The following is a 20369-nucleotide window of genomic DNA, read 5'->3' as shown; positions in this document are numbered from 1 at the left end:
CAGCTAAGCCATGCATGAGCCAGCTGGTCCATCAATAAAAAAAAATTAAAAAAAAGGAGAGGTTCACAAGTCTGCAGGGGCACAAAGAAGCCAGTCCCATGGGTGCTATCCAATTGAAAGCAATATCAATATCATATCAATCTGCTTCAGTACACAATGAATTAGGAGATTTTAGATGAGCTCTTGTGTATATTAGGAGGACTATATGTAGTACGTGACCCTTAATGTTAAGTAAAAACACAAAATAAACCAATGTGTAGGCCTATCATTCTATATGAGGCCTACTTTCTCTATGTGAGAAGAAATTATTTAATTCAATTAAAAAATGTAATTATTTAAGGAAAGGGAATAGACCTAACCGCACTGATAAAGCTACGCTATGCTGTACAACACTGGCTACGAATTGTTGTTAAACGAAGCGCTGAACTCATTCCGCTGCACTCGGGTCACTCTGAACTGGGCGTTGGCCTCAACGTTCGAGCGTCAACTTTTCTCTGCGCTCCCGAAGAGCTCCTCCCTATCGTTCCGCGTACAATGGGAGGAGGCCGACTCTCCAGTCTCCACGCCTTTCCTCTCTCTTGTCAGTACGAATCCCACCCCTATCCCTTGCGTCTGTCCCAGTAATAATAACAAAAACCATAACAATGACCAAGAACGCATTTCAATAAGGCTTTCTGCTCCATAATCACGATAGGTTACAGTTCCTTGGTTACCCTAACAGTCACATCTACACTGGACATAATAAACGAAGGGGAGCAGGGTTGGCAGCTGTCTTACGTGTGAAGGAAGAAGAATGTGAGGAACTGTTGGCCACCAGGGCGCTCTGGGCTGTGCCTCCCTCTCATCTCGTCAATTTTGATATTTACCGCTGAACCGGGGGCGTTGAGGAGGCTACTCTATCCGTAAAACGGGGACATTGAACCCTCTTGAGATCAGTTTCGATAGTTATTCGACCGCGGACAATGCAAAGACACGCGCATTGACTGTAGTGGGATTCAGTGATGGCTTCGACGCAAATGTTCTCCAAAGTCCGGAGCCGACTTTTCGGAAGTATTAAGCTGTTTGATGCCGCTTGTAGATCGACTCGCCCGGCCACGTTACTTCACAAGGTATGTGTCATCGAGTATATTGATATAAACTGTCGTTGAGATTGGAGTTCAATCATCAACTCAACGTTGGTTTAAAGGTCAGAAGGGTAACTCGAAACAATAGCAGCCCTTCTTCACGATTTCAAAAATTAATCGGCGTACTTTTTTCTATTCCAAACAAAGTTATATTTACTAACACTGATCTTTCTATAAGCAGGAACCCTGTGTGGTATTTCGCCATAACTACACAAGCAAAGGTGGAAATATGCACTTTCGTCAAATTGTTCAAGATATGCAATGCAATAATGTAGCGATAGGCTACTGAGTGAACACATTTGCGGAAGAGTAGCGTGAGGGGTTTAACTGCTGTGGGATATGTGATCCTTCCCCTGAAAGCCACAACTAAATGCAGTTTTCCTGTGGGGATTGGGGGGTTGGGGAAATGCAATACCGATAGACATGTTCTGTTACGTATGAAACGAGAAACCGTCTCGCATCTAATGCATTAAGCGTTATGGCATTAGCCAAGAGCAGAACTGGCATGAGAATGCATCGATGGGACAGGCTACCGTGTTTATTATTTTCTCCCTTCGTTTCACTTCCGGGTCTTTACAGACAGGATTATGGTGTCTGACGATGTATTATAATGCAAGTATCAGGTTGTATGTGTAGCTAGCTAAGAGGTCATGCTTACTTCCATCTCCCAGGTGACCTGATTCCCTGTTCATAACATAAGAAACCCTGTTTCACACACACACACACACACACACACACACGCACGCGCGCGCGCGCGCGCACGCACACACACACACACAAATCCTTTTCAGAAGAGTTCTTTCTAAGAGTTTTGCACCTGCACACACTCAGCTTCCTGAAGGTACAGGAGCTCTGTCTAGCCCTGGGATGGTTCTCAAAACATTGTGTCAGTGGACCAAAGGAGCGAGTTGAGAGAGATGAGAGGTCTCTCTCTCTACAGCAGGGACAATACGACCACCAAGGCAGCTTCAGAGCAACGGCTCGTCAGCTCCTTTTGGGTTACCAGCGACAAGCCAAGCGTTCCTGGAATCACGGGTTGTGATGCATCGGGAAGCACAACAGGCTTAGAAGAACAATTACCTAAAAGATGTTCAGTTGCACTCTGTCCCATTGTTTCCGTGCACTTTTCAATTGTATGAGCGAGTGTTGCCCAACCCTAAAACCGTCGGGCCCCAACCCAAATCCCCCGGGCCCTAATCCAAAAAGCCAGAGCCCCCATTTAGAACTTCGGGCCCAAACCCAAACCCCCCGGGCCCCTGCCAAGTGCCTCGCCTCTTGCGCTTAGGTAAGGGGTTTTGTAAACTAAACTGCATCTAAACTCGCTCTCCACCCTCTCACATCCTGCTTGTACGTGAAATGCAAGCACCGTTGTTTTTTTGAAGATACTGGAACATTCTCAGGTGTTTACTCGCTGTGGCGGGGAGCAAATATTCTAATGGACATCGTCATAAGCAGCAGCAGCTGTGATTAATGAGGCAGTCTGTCCCTGGGACAGTAGAGGGGGTGCAAGCAACGTAAGATGCTGTGGAATGGATGCATGGCGTCACTGTATCCATGAGTTATCTTTTTATTTTTACCCAGAACAAGAAGTAAGGACCTGTTCTCCATCTGGTTCGGTCCGTGCATTCACCAGCTGTTAGCTGCAGCTTTTCTATTCTAGCTCCTTTCTCTTGTGGCTCCTAGGGGTGCACGGCTGGTATGAATCACATGCAGGGAAGTGTATCTAGTCCTTTTTGTCTGTGTGTTCTGAAAGGGGTCGTTTCCCTCTCCCTCTCCCTTCCCTCTCTGCCTCTACCTCCGTCTCTCTCTCTCTCTCTCTCTCTCTCTCTCTCTCTCTCTCTCTCTCTCTCTCTCTCTCTCTCTCTCTCTCTCTCTCTCTCTCTCTCTCTCTCTCTCTCTCTCTCTCTCTCTCTCTCTCTCTCTCTCTCTCTCTCTCTCTCTCTCTCTGCACTGCAGTAAAAGCATGTGTAAATCCCTGAGCTGTTGTCAGACAGAGACAGCATCGTTGCCACCCCTTCCGGATCACCCTTCAGCACAGCTCTCAGGGACTTGTCAGACCGGCTTGTCCAAAGTGCCTTTGCTTTCAGATGGTGTGTCCTAGTACCTGCTTTACTTTGTACCTCCATAGGGTACCACAGCCCTTTCACTGGCCAGTTCAGAAAAGAGGCTTCTTCTGACCATTCTCCAGTAAATGTCTTCCCTTCCAAAGGGCATAAGCTTCTAGGCACATGATTACCAATGGTTCAGTACAAATCATTGTGATGATCCGCCCGTCGCCCCTGCTCTTTGTCTCTGTGCCCATGGGCTGTAATTTAGTCCCTCCATTCCTGACAGCAGCCCCATGTTATTAACCTAGCCTTTGGACTGTTGATTACACAAACACATACACACACGTGCACACACAATCACATGCGTTTGTGTGTGTATGTATATATATATCCATACACACATGCATACATATATACATGCATATACATACATACATACATACATACATACATACATACATGCATACATGCATGCATACATACATACATATATACATACATACATACATACATACATACATACATACATACATACATACATACATACATACATACATACATACTGCCAGTTCCTTCTGCGTTCTCTGCCAGCAGAGTGCAGTGAAGTTCGACTGATGGGATAGAGCTGGACAGAACTGGCTATGTAGCATTAAGTAATGTATTCTCTGCTCTTATTCCAATGTAGGCTGCTGACTTCACTATGCCTCACTCTACTCTATGTAGCCGTTAGTCTGGTCATGCGACATTTGCTTAGATTTTTATCATTGAAACAAGGATAATTATATTGTTTGATCACTCATTTATCAGTAACCTGCTGGAAATGATGAGGTCAAATGAAAAATATTAATCTAAATTATTCCCATGTCTGCTCCTTAATGACATGTATCAGAATTCACGCTGTTCAGTGCTTTTGATAGAAGCACCAGCCAATAACATGGTGTATAGTATTCTATACTTGTCTATGTATTGCTCTCTCTCGTGAAGAAGACGGTCCACTGTATTTAGTCATATTTAGCCTCAACGCGACCTTGCTTTAACGGTCATCTGATAAAAGTTTCACACAGCCGTGTGTGTGTGTGTGTGTGTGTGTGTGTGTGTGTGTGTGTGTGTGTGTGTGTGTGTGTGTGTGTGTGTGTGTGTGTGTGTGTGTGTGTGTGTGTGTGTGTGTGTGTGTGTGTGTGTGTGTGTGTGTGTGTGTGTGTGTGTGTGTGTGCGTACGCGTACCAAGGCTGGGTTTCAGGCTATAGTCGTAGCTCAGACCTGACAGCGGCTGTAATGAGACTAAGGCTGCCGAGTTGGGGGATGGGGGGGGGGGGGGGGGGGGGGTGATGACGACGGCCCTGAACGGTGCCTACAGGGACGCACAAGCATCCTTTCATGAGAGAGTGAAAGTCAGTCAGTCAGAGAGTCGTTTATCACCTTGCTGCCTGGCTCTCACCCCTGACTGTTCCATTTCTCTCTGAACCCTGGTTCTGTTCTGACACTGCTATGGTGAAGTAATGTATGGAAATGAGTGTGTGTGTGTTTATAATATTTGGTAGAAATACTGCTACTTCAGGAGCAGAATCTAGTGGAGGCGATCATGTGCTGTAGAGGACGCCTCATTTCCAGAGGGGAGGCGTGCGTGCGTTCATGCGTGTGTGAGTGACGGTCACCTTGAGCTGGAGGAATATAGATCCATATAAATGTGGAAACAGGGCTCTGATAGGACACATGGTGTGGAGGCGTGGACTGGGCTGATTGGATGAGAACCTCTGCTCTGTGTGTGGATTGGATGAGGACTTCTGTGATGGTACTGATTAGTTAAAGTGTGGTGTGGTGGTCATAGTTTTAGAATTTTGTTGCTTTTGCGATGATGAGGAATTTGTGTGGTAGAAAGTGATTTTAAGGAGGCGTTAGTGTGTGCGAAAAGGATTATTTTAAAGTGTGTGTGTGTGGGGGGTTGAATGAGGGGTTGTCATTATTTCTGTGATGACCTATTCAGGTGATTATTTGAAGAGTTGTGTGTGTGGATGGGATGATTTTAAGGAGCAACAAAACTGTAGGGCGTACTGCAACGTCTGTTGTTAACCTGGTAAATTTGGTCATGCATAAATTATTTATTTGAAATATTATTAAATAATATATATATCATAATAATATAACAACAGATGTTATTTGGCGTCACTTGGCGGACTCCAAATAACATTCTGTCATGATAAAATGAAATCCACTCTACATTCCTCTCTCTCACACTCAAACACTTTGGTTCCATCTGTTATCGATTGTAAGACAAGGTAGCTACAATGAGCTGCATCGCACGGCTATGTTCTACTGGCTCTGAAGTCTACCCGACTTCAGAGCCAGTACACGTTTATTTCCCCATCACACACTGAATGCTCTAGGTTCTACCGACATCCATTAGACATTCCAGACATCCGCATGATATTTGCGCATCTGAGCATGTATACTTTGCCCAGGGTCATCCATGTATTGTAAACGGCCGGCCCCTGCACGTGCAGACACTCTTTCGTGCACGTCAATGGTGTTAACCGGATCACAAGGAAGGATTTAGCCCTTGCGGATGTGCACAAGTATCTGCTCCAATCTGCTTAACACATTACATTTATTTAGAAGACGCTTTTATCTAAAGGCACTTCCTGTAAACATCTGTTGGATTGGCAGTTCAGCTCGCCTCTGTCCAGCTCTCTCGACCACCACAGAGCCGTCTCCTAACAAAGCTTGACTATAACATCTGAGGATAGATACCCTTTACTATAGTGGCATTTAGCAGACGGTTTCTTTCATTTCATTTCAAAGTGACTTCAGATAAATGTCATTAATGAGTAGGTAGGAGCTAGAGTGTCGTGGCTCAATAATACCCCTGATGGCATTGAGGCTTGGAACCAAAGACTGCTGGATTGTGCTAGCCACTCCGGGTTTGGTTTCTCTTTCAGTCAGTCAGCAGAAAGGCTGTCGCCCGGTGTGTGTCCTGCAGTTTTCTCCGGTGATTAACACCCTACTGTGCCAAGGACTGCAGATTTCCTCAGTGCGCACCCCTGGCACGCGCTCAGTCCGTCTCACTCTGTCTCACTCGCTGACTCAAGGAGTTCAGGCGGCCAGCTTGTTGATTGGTTGGCCATTTGAGGGAGTGCCACAGGCCTACGTGATGGGGACCTTATTATTACTGATTGTTATTGATCCGGGAGTGACCTGGACACTGACTGCCAGTCCTGAGCAATAATAATTGATCAACCACCGCCCCCTCACTCTCTGTGAGACCATTGGCTAGACCTGGGAACCATCACTGCATGAAGTATGCCATTAAGACCGTTCTTTGTTACCATCTGTTTGGTACTGCCAGATACCAGTTCACTTCTCGATTCAACCATCTTTGTTAACCATGATATAGGATAACATGGTTTAGAAACTAGATGTTAAATGGTTAGTTCTTCTCCTATCTCAATGCCACTCTCAAGAATAATATCTGTGAATCCTGCACTACTTTGCAACCAGTACACCTTTGTTCAGAAATATTGAACTAAAAGTGTCTGAAGAATTGAAAACGCATTCCGCTAAAGTGCAACCGAATCAATATATTTTTTTAATGAAATCCAATTGATCTCTGGAGAAAACATGAGGCACTTTTTGAACAGAGGTGAGGGCTGCAGGGGGAAATGGGCAAGTGTTGTAATGATCTGTTGAGCAACACCTTGGTCTGGTCTGGCCTCATATAGTCCCTCCCTCTGAACAGGGCGTGGGTCCTTTACTCCCCTCCATTTCACCCAGATAAGCTTTCTGAGAAGGTGTGTCTGCTGTTCCTCAACCATGAAAATCCCTCTGGCATTTTGATCACTTAGTTCACCTGGATCTACTATCCCAAATCTTATTCTGGAGGCTTTTTATAATTAACACTTGATTTCCTGAAGAAATCGTCCCAGATGAAGAAACTCTGGAAGTGCATTTGGGCTTACTGTTTCTGCTGCATATTATTTGTCTTTTGTCAGGTCCAAACATGTTGATACATGATCAGAATCTTTTTCTTACAGGCATCTTCTTATGGGCGGGCCAATGAAAACAGACACATGTTGATCTTGGGGAATCATTTTTAACATGATTACAGGTCAGAAACAAACTTGCTATCCTTGCGTTGTGGACACATAAGCAGGTTCTAGAGCAACTGAGCGCCTCCATATCCCAGGGGTATTTTGCTCACTCAATTAGTGTACTGGCCCAGCAGACACGGCCCAGGTCTTGCCTTTGCTATTCAGTCATTTAGCACAACTGTCAGTAAAGAGCAGGTGGGGGCTAGCCATCCCACTCAAAGGTCAGTTGGACGGCGGGCAGTGGGGATGGAAGGCTACCTAGTACCTTTTTGATACTGAGGGGTGGCGAAATAACCTTTTCCACTAGACTATCAGCCCTTTGCTTAGCGTATAGAAAGTCACGGTGCTTGTTTCCCTACTGACAGCCCCCCTATCGTAAGAGCAGTGGTGTGTAAAGGTATACAGGCACGGCAGGCTCCCGGTCTGGGTCGATTGAACGCCAGGGCTGTGTGTGTCTCTCTTTTTATTGTGATGTTGATCAGACAACCGGCGCTTCCTGCTGGACACCACGGTTTGTGAAAGAGTGAGTCAGTTAGATCCGACAAAGATCTCCCTAAGTTCTGATAAAGGTCTTAATGATCTCACGGCACACCAAAGGGTTCAGGGAATCTGTTTCTGGAAGAAATACGAGAAGAATTGTAGCAAATGATCTAGGTGATTGACCTAGATTTCAAGGGCAAGATTATTTGCTGCACTTCATGCCGTAAAAGAAAGAAGAAGAAAAATAAATAGAGCAAATAACTCATTGTGTTTGCTTTGAATGACCCAGGATGTATTTTTGTTGTGTCTGCACACTTAAAATTGGTTGAATAATCAGCCTGTTTACAATGGATTACACGACTTCCATGATGGAAATTTAACTGTCTCGCCTCAGGAAGCTACTCGAATCATGTTTTCATCACATGTCACCATTGGTCTACAGTCACCCTAAATATAACACAAGATTCAATCTCAGTTTTTTGGTTATACTTTAATTTAATCTCGGTTTTATATTAATGCATTTCTTTAACAAATGTGCTATAACTAAAATTGAAGTTATTGATAAAACTTTATGAAATGGAAGACTCAACATTCAAGGACATCCTTCTATTTGTGATTTAGATGCATATTATTCAGCCAAGTGTATTATACATCTGCTGCCAGAATAGGGGAGGCATGCCATCTGTTTGCAGATAACTTACTGATTTGACTATTCATTCCACCATTTTCTGTTCACCATTGCGGAATTTGTTTAGGGTGTGGTGCTGGTGTTGTTTTATTCTAACTACTATTTTTTTAAATGTGCATAAGAACATTTGACCATCAAACGTAGATGCTAAAACTCAAGCAAAACATGCTGTGGTAACTTAAACAATTTCACTACGGCTGTAGTTAGTGGATTTAAACCGCCCTCTCCCCTCTCTTTTAGATTCCACAGCGGCAACCTCTTCTACTCCCTCGGCATCAGGTCTTTTTCTGCAGTGCAGCGGCGCCCTCAAGTGGTAATTCGATGTCACTACATCAAAGTCAATAAAAACGTTCCACTTCAATTGTCATTTTCAATGGCTCAAGACAAAACATCACTCCTGTTGTTTCCTAGATGCGTCCTTGAAGTACCGGTATGGCCGCCTGGTGCTGGAGGTGCCATTGCCTTCGAGGAAAGAGAAATGTCTATTCTTCCTCAAGCCAATGCTGATGAGTGTAGGAGACCTCATCGCTGATCTGCAGAAGGAGGACCATGGAATACAGACCGCCTCCGTCTTCTCAAAGGGTATGAAAACCGCAATAAGACACAAATGTCACAATCTAGATTGAGAAGGTATAATACAGGTTTTGTGTTGATAAAGAAAAAAAGATTGTTCAATTGCAAATACATTTTTTTACTTGATATTTAGTAGTTCAAAAGACAGTTTTATCCAAAGTGTCTTGCAGTGAATTGTTTAGGATACGTGTCATTCAGGAGCAGGTAAGTCGTCTTGCTCAGTTCCACTTATGTCCCACTCACACACTTGCACTTGATTGGATGCGCTCGATGGGAACACAGGTCTGACTTCTGCATTTGAATGGTAGTTCTGTGTCTTATTGATATTTTATTTTTATTATTATTATTATTTTGTTACATGAGAACTACCATCCACCAACCTCTTTGCGGGACATGGCACCCTGAGGTTTATTAGGTAAATCTTGATCTATACCGTCCTGACCCTGGTATTGCAGACGGAGCGCGCGTGGCCAACACCACTCTGCTGGACGCGCTACTGGACAAGGACTTCCAGCTGGTAATCAACGACGCGTCCTACCACGTGCAGACGCCTGCATTAGGTACGGCGACGCCCGCTGATTCACCTAAACTGATACACCGCTGCAGCTGACTGTGGTAGTGTGTGCGTTATCCCAACTGTCCCACTGCCACTGCATTAATATTTGTATAGTCAAACAATATATTAACGACCCTAACCCTTCAAAACAAAATAATAAATTAGATTTTGCAATTTTGCAAGCACTCAGAGACTTGACATGAGCAAATACAATTCAGGGCTATATAAAAGTCACATTAAGACGACAATTCAATATTATCATTCATCTTTGACTGGCATTGTATATGGAATTAAGATATTCACTTATCGTTACAGAGGATTGTTTTTAAGCCTAAATTCAAGTTATTGAATTAATTTCAATGCAATAAGCCAGTGTTTCCCCTAGAATTTTTTTTAGGCCCGGTGGTAAGAGCTGATAGTGTGATTTGTTATAAATTTTTCACGGGATGCTAGAGTATTTGTTGGTATTTGTTGGACGGGGGGGGGGGGGGGGAAGAGGTATGGAGCGATTGTTGACCGGGGTGGGGGGGGGGGGGGGGGTGTGTGGAGCGATTGTTGACGGGGGGGGGGGGGGGGGGGTTGTATGTCTTCAAAGTTCGTCTGGGCAATAAGGAAAAAATCAATGATAAAAAAAAAAAAATTCAACAAAGTTCATTTAATGTAAACTAATTTCATGTACAGGAGCATAAAGCACCAATACATATTGAGATAGCTGGTGGTGAGCTTGGATGGTTATGATATTATGGCTAATAATAGTAATTAAAAAAAATTTTTTTTTTTTTTTTTTCTCTTTTTCATTTTTTTGGCCGGTTGTTGGCCTGGCGGGGGCGCTCGTTGGCCTGGCGGGCCGCCAGGCCTGAACAATGGTAGGGGAAACACTGATAACCCTCACAGTGGGTCTGTTTTTCAGAAATACATGAGGTTGAGAACCGCTGGTATACAGTTCATTCATACCTGCTTAGGGCGATCGAGATAAGCCCCCCCGTGGCTGTGGGTATAGTCCCGCCCTACAGACCACCTCTTCCCCTTCCTCCTCCCCAGGAGCCAACGGGGGCCGCCGCGAGCACGCCATGGAGATGGGGGACGTGAAGCACGTGGTGCACCTCCTGCACACGGCCCTGCACCTCCCCGACCACCACGTCCTGCAGGAGAGGCACCTGCTGGAGCGCCTGGACAGCCTCAAGCAGCAGCTGTCCCCCCTGGAGACGGTAGGCCGCTCCCCCACTAATGCCGACTAGGCCATTTCCAACGTATTAGGTTCAAATAATAGCTATTAGTATATACTACGCGTGAACCTCCTAAAATGGCGCAATTTGATTGGTTCGCTTTCTCAGGATATTGGGCAATAATCCCATGATTGAGATCTCGGGATATTGTTTTCAGCGTGCGTGACGGCCGTTTCGTCACGCAAACAAAAACAAATAAACTGAATAATAACAAATGAATCCTGGTAAAAAGTGTTATCTTGTTTATTTCACGTGTAGTATATACTAAAACAATTATATCTTAATTTTTTTTTAATTGATGATTCCCAAAATATCTTTTAGAGAAGTTTAGTTGACCATGAAACAGGAAGCATCTCTAAATAGCACTGCTGTATTTCTTTAGAAAACGACCATTAAGCCTTGCACTCAGAACCAAACCGAAACCCCTTCCTTTTGTGGTCAATAAGCAGAAGTATGTGGGGAATTTCACTATGCACAACTACTTGTGCTTCAGAGTCTCATTACGAGTCCACGTTGGTTCGATACTTTGCACACGGATTCCATTGAAAACGAGATCGAGATCCCTGCTTACAACCATGTATTCCTGACCATTCAGGTGAAGGCTGAACTGGCCCTCAAGGCCGAGTCCCAGTCCTCCAGGGCCCTGTGGGGGGGCATGGCCCTGCTGTCGGTGCAGGGCGGGGCGCTGGCCTGGCTCACCTGGTGGGTGTACTCCTGGGACGTCATGGAGCCCGTCACCTACTTCATCACCTACGGCACCAGCCTGGGGATCTTCGCCTATTGCGTCCTCGCCAACCAGGTGAACCTTTAAGCCCGAGAGCCCGAATGGGTCGGCACAGGCGGCATATACTGTTTTTAGATTTCCGCGTCCACAATAGACTTCGGTCCTATGTGATGCGACTGAAGTAATACATCCCCAATACAATCATGATCCTTTAATTTCATTAATTAATTTGTTTGGGCTTTAGCAGACTGCATTAACTGGTTCTCTAGTTCAGAGGGGCAGGGTAGTCTAGTGGTTAGGGTTTTCGCTGAAAGGCACTGGGTTCGGTCCACAGTCTGACCTGAAGGCATCCATTGTGCAAGATGCAATAACCTCTACCGGCCCCTAGTGACTTGCATCTTAAATTAACCGTAAATCTCTCCTCAGCTAAAAGCACCTGAATGACTTAATTTAAAAGTGTGTTTCAATCTTTAAAAAACGCGACCAAGTAACGCAACACTAAAGGCACACTGCCTTTAGCACCATGCAAGCTGTTACAATCATTTCATTGGCCATCATCTGTCAACGACGGTATAAACTAATCTTAAATGGATCGCATTTGACCTAAGACTATACTCCAACTTTAATATTTTATCATTTTATTTCTTGTTTTCACTTTTCTGCTCAGATTAACAGCCTTCCTATTATTTCTTCAGGATTACATTTACCCAGCTGCCAAAGACAGACAATTCCTGAATTACTTCTACAAAGGTGCCAAGAAGAGGAGCTTCAACGTGGAACAGTACAACGGCCTGAGGGATGAGCTGACCCAGGTGTGTGGCTCAACACTCTGTGATCCGATGCAGAAAGAAAGCCATCCATATAATGATGCTGTCTTATCATACTAATGCTGCATATCTTTTTTTCTTGCTGGCTTCAAGGTTCAGGAAGATCTGAAACGTTTACAGAGTTCAACTCAACTTCAGCTGCCAATCCAGCAGATCCAACCCAAGCCATAAAGAATAAAATCACACACGCATACAGACACACTCGAGATATGAGAACACTCCTATATTTGTTCAGATTTATTTTGATAATGGTGCCTTTTACTACAACTGTAAATCTTACTGTGTTTGTCACAATCTCAAGGTGGTAAGTGTACCCAGAGACGATCTGTCTGAGAATATTGGAATAAATACTTCAACGTCCCTACTCTTCTGTAGTCATTTTGGGCATTCGCATACAAAATTTGTTTAGTTATTTTTGTTGAATGCTATACACAATAAATTGCTGAGTCATCGGTGGTTTCATAGTTTATTTTTTACCTCAGTGATCTTTCAAACCAAACACTTGCCATAATTCATATTCCGCACAACCTGAGGAACACCCCATGCGGTATCCGGTCACACACAAACCACGATGGGCTTCAAACTAAATGACACCGTCATAACATAGACAATAGAGGATCATTTTTTGTTAAAAATGGTAAACGTTGCCAATGCATTGGTCCCAATCTGTATCCCAATAAGCAGAGCAACTGGAATGCAACAAGTTGCAGCTTGTTTGTCAGAACATTATGTTGTTGTGCATTCTTTCCCTGATGGTACACGTTTTATGAAAAGAGAAACTGTTGGGGAATCCTCCCAACCAGTTTAAGTCTGTCGGTTGTGGATGGAAAACAACTTTCCTGAGTTGTTCCTAAAGCCTCTGACAAGTTACCAAAAATAACATTCATATATGTGGCAAAATTGAATGTCTTATTGTGCATATAACCTTTGAGTAAATAAACATCATTAGAAATTTTTGTTAAGAAAAATAAAATGAGCTTATCAGCCCTATGATCCGGATTGCGTGAGAGTGTCCGTGGCACGCTTCATTGACCTATACCCAGCCACGCCTGGATATCTTTATATGAACCCAAAGTACAGCATGCAAGTGTTTATATTCACATTGTAATGATTAGAATAAGACAAGCTATCAATCCTTAGAATTGTATTGGTCAGGTACCGTATTAGCATATCCTTAAGAAAGGTCTCCATCGGTCAAACATGTTTTAAAACACTTGCGGCTGAGCCTCAATCCAGTCCACGGTTTCATTATAGCTGGATCCCAACCTCCACCAATATTATTGGTCTGAACAAATATGAGGCTGTTTACCAGGATTTCAGCTGTAGGTTTGCCCACGTGTCTATTTAGGCCGGGGGGGGGGGTCTACTCAACGGCTTGACACAATGAATGCCATCGTCAAATGTCCTTGCTGCATGTATATAAGATGGAATGGTATAAATATATTTGATTCTATAGACGCGGAGGCGTATAAGGTTTGGTTGCATCCGATTTTTTTTGTTCATCGGGCAGCAATCCCACAGAAATCGATTCACTCATTAGTTCAAGAGTTTGCCGTTGCAGATCCCTTTTTAATCCCAAACATAACCTGGTATCAGAAAGTACATAAGATTGATTCTTATGACTATTTGTAATGCAAATTAGATGTATAAACGGCCCTTAATTACATACTTAAAATGAAAACACGGATTTGCCTTGTCAGAGGCTTAAAGGATTGATTTGTATATATTTGTTTAATGTAGGCATCAGTTGCATATGTAGTTTAATGTAAACCCGTGTAAGGATAGAATACCACAACACTATAAAAACACATGTGTCGCATATGTAGTGTGTGCAGGTGGACTGACTCCCTGAGAAGTGTAGTGTGTCACACAGTGTGCATGGTTTAAACCAACATCTTTAACATACACACACCTCTATGCTAAGAATGTGTTTGACTCCGACTCTGATTGTAAAACAAGCTCAGTGACATTTTCTGTCTAAAGCCCTACATCCCAAGACAAACATGAATTCCCTTTTTTGATGACATATGCTTAAAAGGTCCATTAGATCCGTTAGTGATACATTTTCCGTCTTACTTTATCTACGTCTTCCGTTGTGTTTTTACACTTTTCAAGAATGGGACATTTTTGTAAAGTTAGGCTCATTGGTTGAACACGTCAGCATATCTGTGATAACAAGGGTTGAACAAGAAAGGCACTGTACTTCATGATGTAGATGTGGTTGTTACAAAATGGCGCTGGCATCATATCAGTATAGTAACAACAGAATCATATTTGGAACTGAGCAAACGTGTACCGACATTTGAAGTGGTGAGGGACTAAGTGGCATCACAGCATTGATGAATAACAAAGATATGCATTGAACACGTGAATTCCACTCAATCATTGTTAAACCTGCACTAAGTGACCATCTCTTGATTAAAAACTATCAGCGAATGCTCAATGCAGCAATCTCGTTCGTTCAAATACAAAGAAGACACTTTGAACTCAAATGAAAGCTTTGGTCAGAAGGTTACACCGTACAGGAAGAGAAATTTCATTTTTAAAATCAAAGCTCCAAAAGCTGGGCTTTAGGTAAACGAAAGTGGGACAAGGGCTCAGCGATACGCCGTACAGTCGCCTACTGTTTGGTTCGGAAATAGAGCTTCTTGGTGAGCATGGAGGCAAAGCAGGGCACCTGCTTCTTCCCGATGGCGCTGCGGTCGGCGGCGTGGCCAACGCTGCGCAGGGACACCTTCCTGTTCACCAGCGTCAGCAGCTCCGTGAACTCCAGGGACTCGCCGAAGCTCCGCAGGGTGTCGCACAGGTCCTGGATGTACCAGGAGCCGTTGACCGTCTCCCTGTGGGAGTAGTACCCTGAACACACACAAACACACGCACACACACATACACAAACACACACCTATTTATACTCTGCACGATAGCAATGGCAGATCACTCAATTATGATTATATGTGTTTTATATTAACACCAGGGTAAGATATATATATATATATATATATATATATATATATATATATATATATATATATATATATATATATAATTTTATTTTAAAAGGCCTTTTATTGAGAAATAATTTGGCATGTGAAACTTCTGTCCACTTTTCCCCCCATCAACCAATTTCAAACATAAGATATGTGTAGGAGTAAAATACACATCAATACTAAATATACCACACATCACCATACCATACCATACCACACCAGAGAAGAAACTGGAAGTGAAGTGCACAGGGCCCTGGTGTCTCACCTTCGGCCACAGAGTAGCACATGAGGAAGTCCGCCCCTGCCGGCAGTGTGTGGAGGACACCAGCGTCCACCACCACCTCGTTCACCTTCGCCTCGCTGTCCACCACATCCATAGGGGTCACTGCCAGGTCATGCTGGTCCCCACGGCAAGCCTGGCGGTGGACAGAGACAGGCGAAGTTAGGAACATCTAACAGCAGTTCAAGTCAGTAGGTGTAATGGGCCCATATTCTTACAGTTAATTAATGGGGGTCATCATATCCTAGAGTTGTTAAAGTGAAACGAAAACATTTTAGTGTTGATCATTAAACCTGCACAGTAAGGCAAGTTTCATGACTGTATGTATATTTCTTGAAGCAGCTTTCATTTAAAATCCTATCAACTCCCCACACTTACAGTAGGTCTGAGGTTTGAGGTTAAAACATTGTGTTATATCCTGAAGGTGTCAAAGTGAAACCAACACCATTAAAACAGTGTTATAAATCAGGGTAGAAATGTTATGAGCACTTGGCTTATTATCAATGTACTGTGTATGTTATGACTCAACAGCCTGTACCAGGGGCAACAACAGACTCATAGTTACCAGATAACATTAGGCCAATTTTCAGTTGAGCATTGTTGATGCCGTTGCTTTTAAAAAATAGATTTTAACGGCTCATATAACGTTTTTTTTTATTATCCGTAGCACAATGCTAACAGTGTTTTTTCTTATCACTCTCTCAGCCCTGTAAACCAAACCATTTGGTGATAACCCCACAAAGAAATTTTGAAATAATAAACTTGAAATGACGAGTTAAGAGTCAACTTAATCAATCTTTAGTCAGCCGCGGGCCGCCCTGGAAACCGAAAAACTAGGTTCCTGGGGTCCTTTTTAAAAGGTTCCGCATTGTGTTTTTTGCTGCTTTATTTTCTGCTCAGCGTGCACCAGAATCTTTTGTTTACATGTTTAAATTCAAAAAGGTCTTATCTGGGGGACAACACCCAAAGAATCCCAATAGGGGTTTGGATTAAAAACATGTGGCCTTGCAAGTCTTGCAGTTCTGCAGAATATATTTTAGAAGTATACACAGTATAATTGAGTCATGTATACAGTACTATTGAGTAGTATATATAGTATATTGTAGAAGCAAACAGCATAAAGGAGTAATGTTTACAGTATTAATGAGTATTATACCTGTAGTATAAAGATCTTAGGCTTCCCGACGAGGCTTCGGCACTTGTCTCCTTTGAACAAGGCGGTGACGTCGTGGATGCTGATCTTTCCATCGTACGCGTACACGTGGTCGTTCTCGCCGTGACTCAGGAACACACACATGAAGCAGTCCGCGTCCACGTGGTTAGACTCCGCCGCTAGTGGAAGATCAGACAGGTTAGCTTTAAGTTAAAGGGGACAGTCACACTCTGCTATTTTCTAATATGTTTGTCTGCAGAAGCAGGACTTGATTTTGCTTCTTTTTTTTTGTGATGTTTATGCAAAGTGTGAGAGTTGTGCCCTATAAAGATATATAGATTGATATCACTATATATAATTACTGCCGCGAGGTGTCTCACTCAAAGAAATAACAAAAGGCGAAGTTTGATGAGGCAGTGAAGTAGCGCAGGGTCAGTTGTCTGTCTGGGACTTGTTGTCTTCCCCGCCATTGCTGGTGAAAATCTTTAGAGCTTAGAGTATGCTTTAGCTGGGTGACTGGCATGAGCCAAATGCCATCGTAGTAAGCTATATTGAAATATCCTATCAATAAAGTTGTTTTCTAATGGATTACTGTTTCCAGTGTATCCCCGGAAGTTAAGGGAGTAGTGGGGACATGATGGCATTGACAGGCAACCAAATTAAACACACGTCCCCTTACAATGTATCTATCTAGGTTTGAAAATTGTTGGAAACATTTGGGATTATTTTATAAAAATGTAAAAACAAAATATAGAACATAGGTCTAGTCGTTTAAAGATATTTGAAAATGGGAATATTACATATTATTCCTTTAGCTTTTGAACACACAAGAGGACTTGCAATACAGTGCTAACGTTAGTGCGGAAGCCAATTTGTCTTACCTTCAGTGATCTTCGCCAAAACTTCTTCCCTCTTCAAATTGTCATAGGCGTTGACCTCAAAGTTCAAAGTTTCAAACCTACAACAAGGATTTCACACGCATAATAGTTAGCATAGCTGAGAATAGACAACATCTACATTACCATGGAAACAGACCCGACCGGGTTAGACAGGTTCTACCCATGGATAACAGGGGAGACATGGGTGCTTGCGGGACGGCGACGTCGATACCTTTTCTCCAGGTTGAAGCGGTCAGCGTTGGTGCCGTAGCGCGGGTTCAAGCCCAGCTGCCAGAAAAAGTTCTCCTGGTTGAAGATGAGCACCAGGCCACGGCGCTTGTGGTCGAACTTGTACTCCTCTGCAGGGTCCAAAGAGATGCCACTTTAGATAGAAACCATAAGGCAACACGCACACACACACACACGCACACACACACACACACACACAAACAGTTTAAGCCAAAGTAAACACAAATTGCCGTTTGAAAAACTGAATTACCAATAAGGATCCCACAGGAACTACTGGTATCAAAGAAATAAGTATGTATAAATATAAATAATAATCTTACCTTCCATAAAAGGCATCCACTTCTGTTAGATTGCCTAAATGTTGCATAAAGACACGAGGTGTGAATTAACTCACTCGATTGTGTATGCCACAGCATCCAATTTAAATGGTCAGAAATGCATGAAAACCCGATTGACCTTTTGGGTGAGCAATTGTTTAAAAGCTGTTTAAATACAGCAGGTGTGCGGACTGCTCCACCCTACCGAGGGGTCAAGCAGCCATTGTTGCCTTCGCACACAGCCCTGGCCACTGTCAATAGCTCGGTGACGGGCAGAGAAAGATGGAACGTGCTGTGACGAGCAATAAGCCACACCCTAGCAGGATCACCTTCTTCCTCCAATACATCCGAGTTACATCGTAGAGTTACATCGTAGAGTTACATCGTAGAGTTATGATATGATGACATAGCAGGAGAGGCACAGAAACCTTTTGATTTGTGTATGGTTGCTCAAAGCGGCCTTTCGTTAAGAGGATAGTTAGGCCTGCTTTTGATCTAGTGGTTGTAATGACTGAAGATCCACGTGGGTGCTCAGCATAGACCACCAACGTTAACATAAATAACAATAGAAAGCTAGGTAATATATGCCTTCCAGTATATTTTAATAACGTCTCTTCTCTTATGGTAATAAGAGAAGACAATGTCACTCACCTGCTCGGCCAGGTGCTTTTCTACTGTCTGTAGCCATACCTCCTGTCAATGTATAAGAACACAAAGTTATTTTGTATAAGGAAAATGTGTTGATGTCACGAAATACATTGCTGTCCACAACTAGTATTTTTTCCCACGTCAATAAAGAAAATCATGGATCTGAATGGGACTATATAGCGAAATCTGTATTTCCTTAATTTAAATTGTATCCGTATCAAGGTCGATTTTTTATGTCTCTAGGCAGCTCATGTATCAGTTGAACCAATCACGATCAGGTACCTCTGTCAGTCAACATGGTCAATGTATATGTTGTAGGACATGGCGGAAGTAACAGCCCATTTATGGTTCTCAAAGCACATTCCTCTTATTGCATCCATAATCCATAGTAAACGACATTTATACACCTTTAATAAGCGCTAATCAAATATATGAACACATAATATATTGAGCATTAATCTAGACAGTAATCAGCGCAATAAGGCAGTGTTTAATTGCACTGCGGGACGTGAATATATGTTGCTTTTGATAACCTGTAGGCGTGCATTTGAATCAGTTTCGTTTTGGATACAACTTTCTACATTGAAGTGATAGCCAACTTATCGAACAGGGAAACGACCCCAAAAAACCAACGTCTCCACAACATGAATGTATTCAATAATGCACACCCACTTATCAAAGTCCCCCCTTAATTAAAAATAGATCTTTAGAGTACAATCGCCTTGCCCATCAGGTACAGACATGATAGGCAAGTTGACAGTAAATAAAACTCAATTGGCGATCTGGCATAATGTTAATCTGTGTCGGCAGTTTATCACTTGGTACGACAAGCTCATTGCGGAGATACGGTTTGAATCATATTTTAGTCAAATGTCAACGTTACCTCCACAGCCACCCTTTTCCGCGTTAGACATGCTTGTATTCAAGTTACCAGCACAAACTGAGACGGAGTTGTAAAATCAACTTGCTTTGTCCAGTAAACATATAAAAACTAAACATAGTCCCACCCACCTCTAAAATCTGATTGGTTAGGTTGTAACATTTGGAGACTCAATTGGTGCTCACTCCTGTCGGTCACACCACTCCATATTTGCGACGACTTCCGCATAAGAGTCAACCTGTTGTAATACACGTTTCCAATAAACAGGTAGGCCTAATATAGGTAGGCCTATTAGCCATTTCGGTTGTTATTGCAATATCTGGTATATTATTAAAATGTATTATATTCAACATGTAAGATTTATTCTTTTTACTATAAAGAGTTATTTGCAAAGCAGAATGCCAGTCAAATATTTTCAAAATACAAATAAATAATAATTCAGTTTTTGCTGTCCATTACAATCAAGCCAACCCCAAACCACAATTACAGGTCAATGAAGTGAAAGAATAGAAGAAACTAAAAAATATACATCTGCACTGCCCTATCACATTCATGCGTATCTGTGATAGAGGCCCCCAAAAGTCGACTCATTTTCGAAGTATACCTTGCATGCAGGGTTTCATTTCTTACTGTAATAAAGGCAAGT

General features: G+C 42.9%; 2 protein-coding genes across 2 annotated transcripts; one reads left to right on the top strand and one right to left on the bottom strand.

The window, feature by feature from the left end:
- Positions 1 to 591: 591 nt before the first annotated feature.
- Positions 592 to 13664, top strand: mcu (mitochondrial calcium uniporter). Its single transcript, XM_056586272.1, has 8 exons — positions 592 to 1109; positions 8666 to 8738; positions 8837 to 9007; positions 9454 to 9558; positions 10596 to 10762; positions 11376 to 11579; positions 12200 to 12316; positions 12425 to 13664. The coding sequence occupies exons 1-8, from the start codon at positions 1002 to 1004 to the stop codon at positions 12500 to 12502; spliced, it is 1023 nt and encodes a 340-aa protein (XP_056442247.1). The 5' UTR covers positions 592 to 1001; the 3' UTR covers positions 12503 to 13664.
- LOC130379441 (caspase-6-like) lies at positions 13087 to 19852 on the bottom strand. Its single transcript, XM_056586273.1, has 8 exons — positions 19727 to 19852; positions 18847 to 18888; positions 18199 to 18232; positions 17862 to 18011; positions 17633 to 17709; positions 16755 to 16930; positions 15584 to 15734; positions 13087 to 15187 (listed from the first exon to the last, which is right to left on the bottom strand). Exons 1-8 carry the CDS (start codon positions 19755 to 19757, stop codon positions 14952 to 14954), a joined length of 897 nt encoding a protein of 298 aa, XP_056442248.1. The 5' UTR covers positions 19758 to 19852; the 3' UTR covers positions 13087 to 14951.
- Between the last annotated feature and the right edge of the window lie 517 nt (positions 19853 to 20369).

This window comes from Gadus chalcogrammus, chromosome 3, assembly GCF_026213295.1.
Source record: "Gadus chalcogrammus isolate NIFS_2021 chromosome 3, NIFS_Gcha_1.0, whole genome shotgun sequence".
Lineage (NCBI taxonomy): Eukaryota > Metazoa > Chordata > Actinopteri > Gadiformes > Gadidae > Gadus > Gadus chalcogrammus.
The sequence above is the reverse complement of the archived record's forward strand: the minus strand, read 5'-3'. Positions and strand labels throughout refer to the sequence as shown.

Coding starts and splice junctions, on each gene's coding strand:
- LOC130379441 (XM_056586273.1), bottom strand. CDS start 19,757: ATGTCTAACGCGGAAAAGGGTGGCTGTGGAG. Junction 16,931..17,632: donor TTTGGCGAAGATCACTGAAG/GTAAGACAAATT, acceptor ATCTTCCACTAG/CGGCGGAGTCTAACCACGTG. Junction 15,735..16,754: donor CTAAGATCTTTATACTACAG/GTATAATACTCA, acceptor GTCCACCGCCAG/GCTTGCCGTGGGGACCAGCA.
- mcu (XM_056586272.1), top strand. CDS start 1,002: ATGGCTTCGACGCAAATGTTCTCCAAAGTCCGGAGCCGACTTTTCGGA. Junction 9,559..10,595: donor CGTGCAGACGCCTGCATTAG/GTACGGCGACGC, acceptor CCTCCTCCCCAG/GAGCCAACGGGGGCCGCCGC. Junction 12,317..12,424: donor TGAGGGATGAGCTGACCCAG/GTGTGTGGCTCA, acceptor GCTGGCTTCAAG/GTTCAGGAAGATCTGAAACG.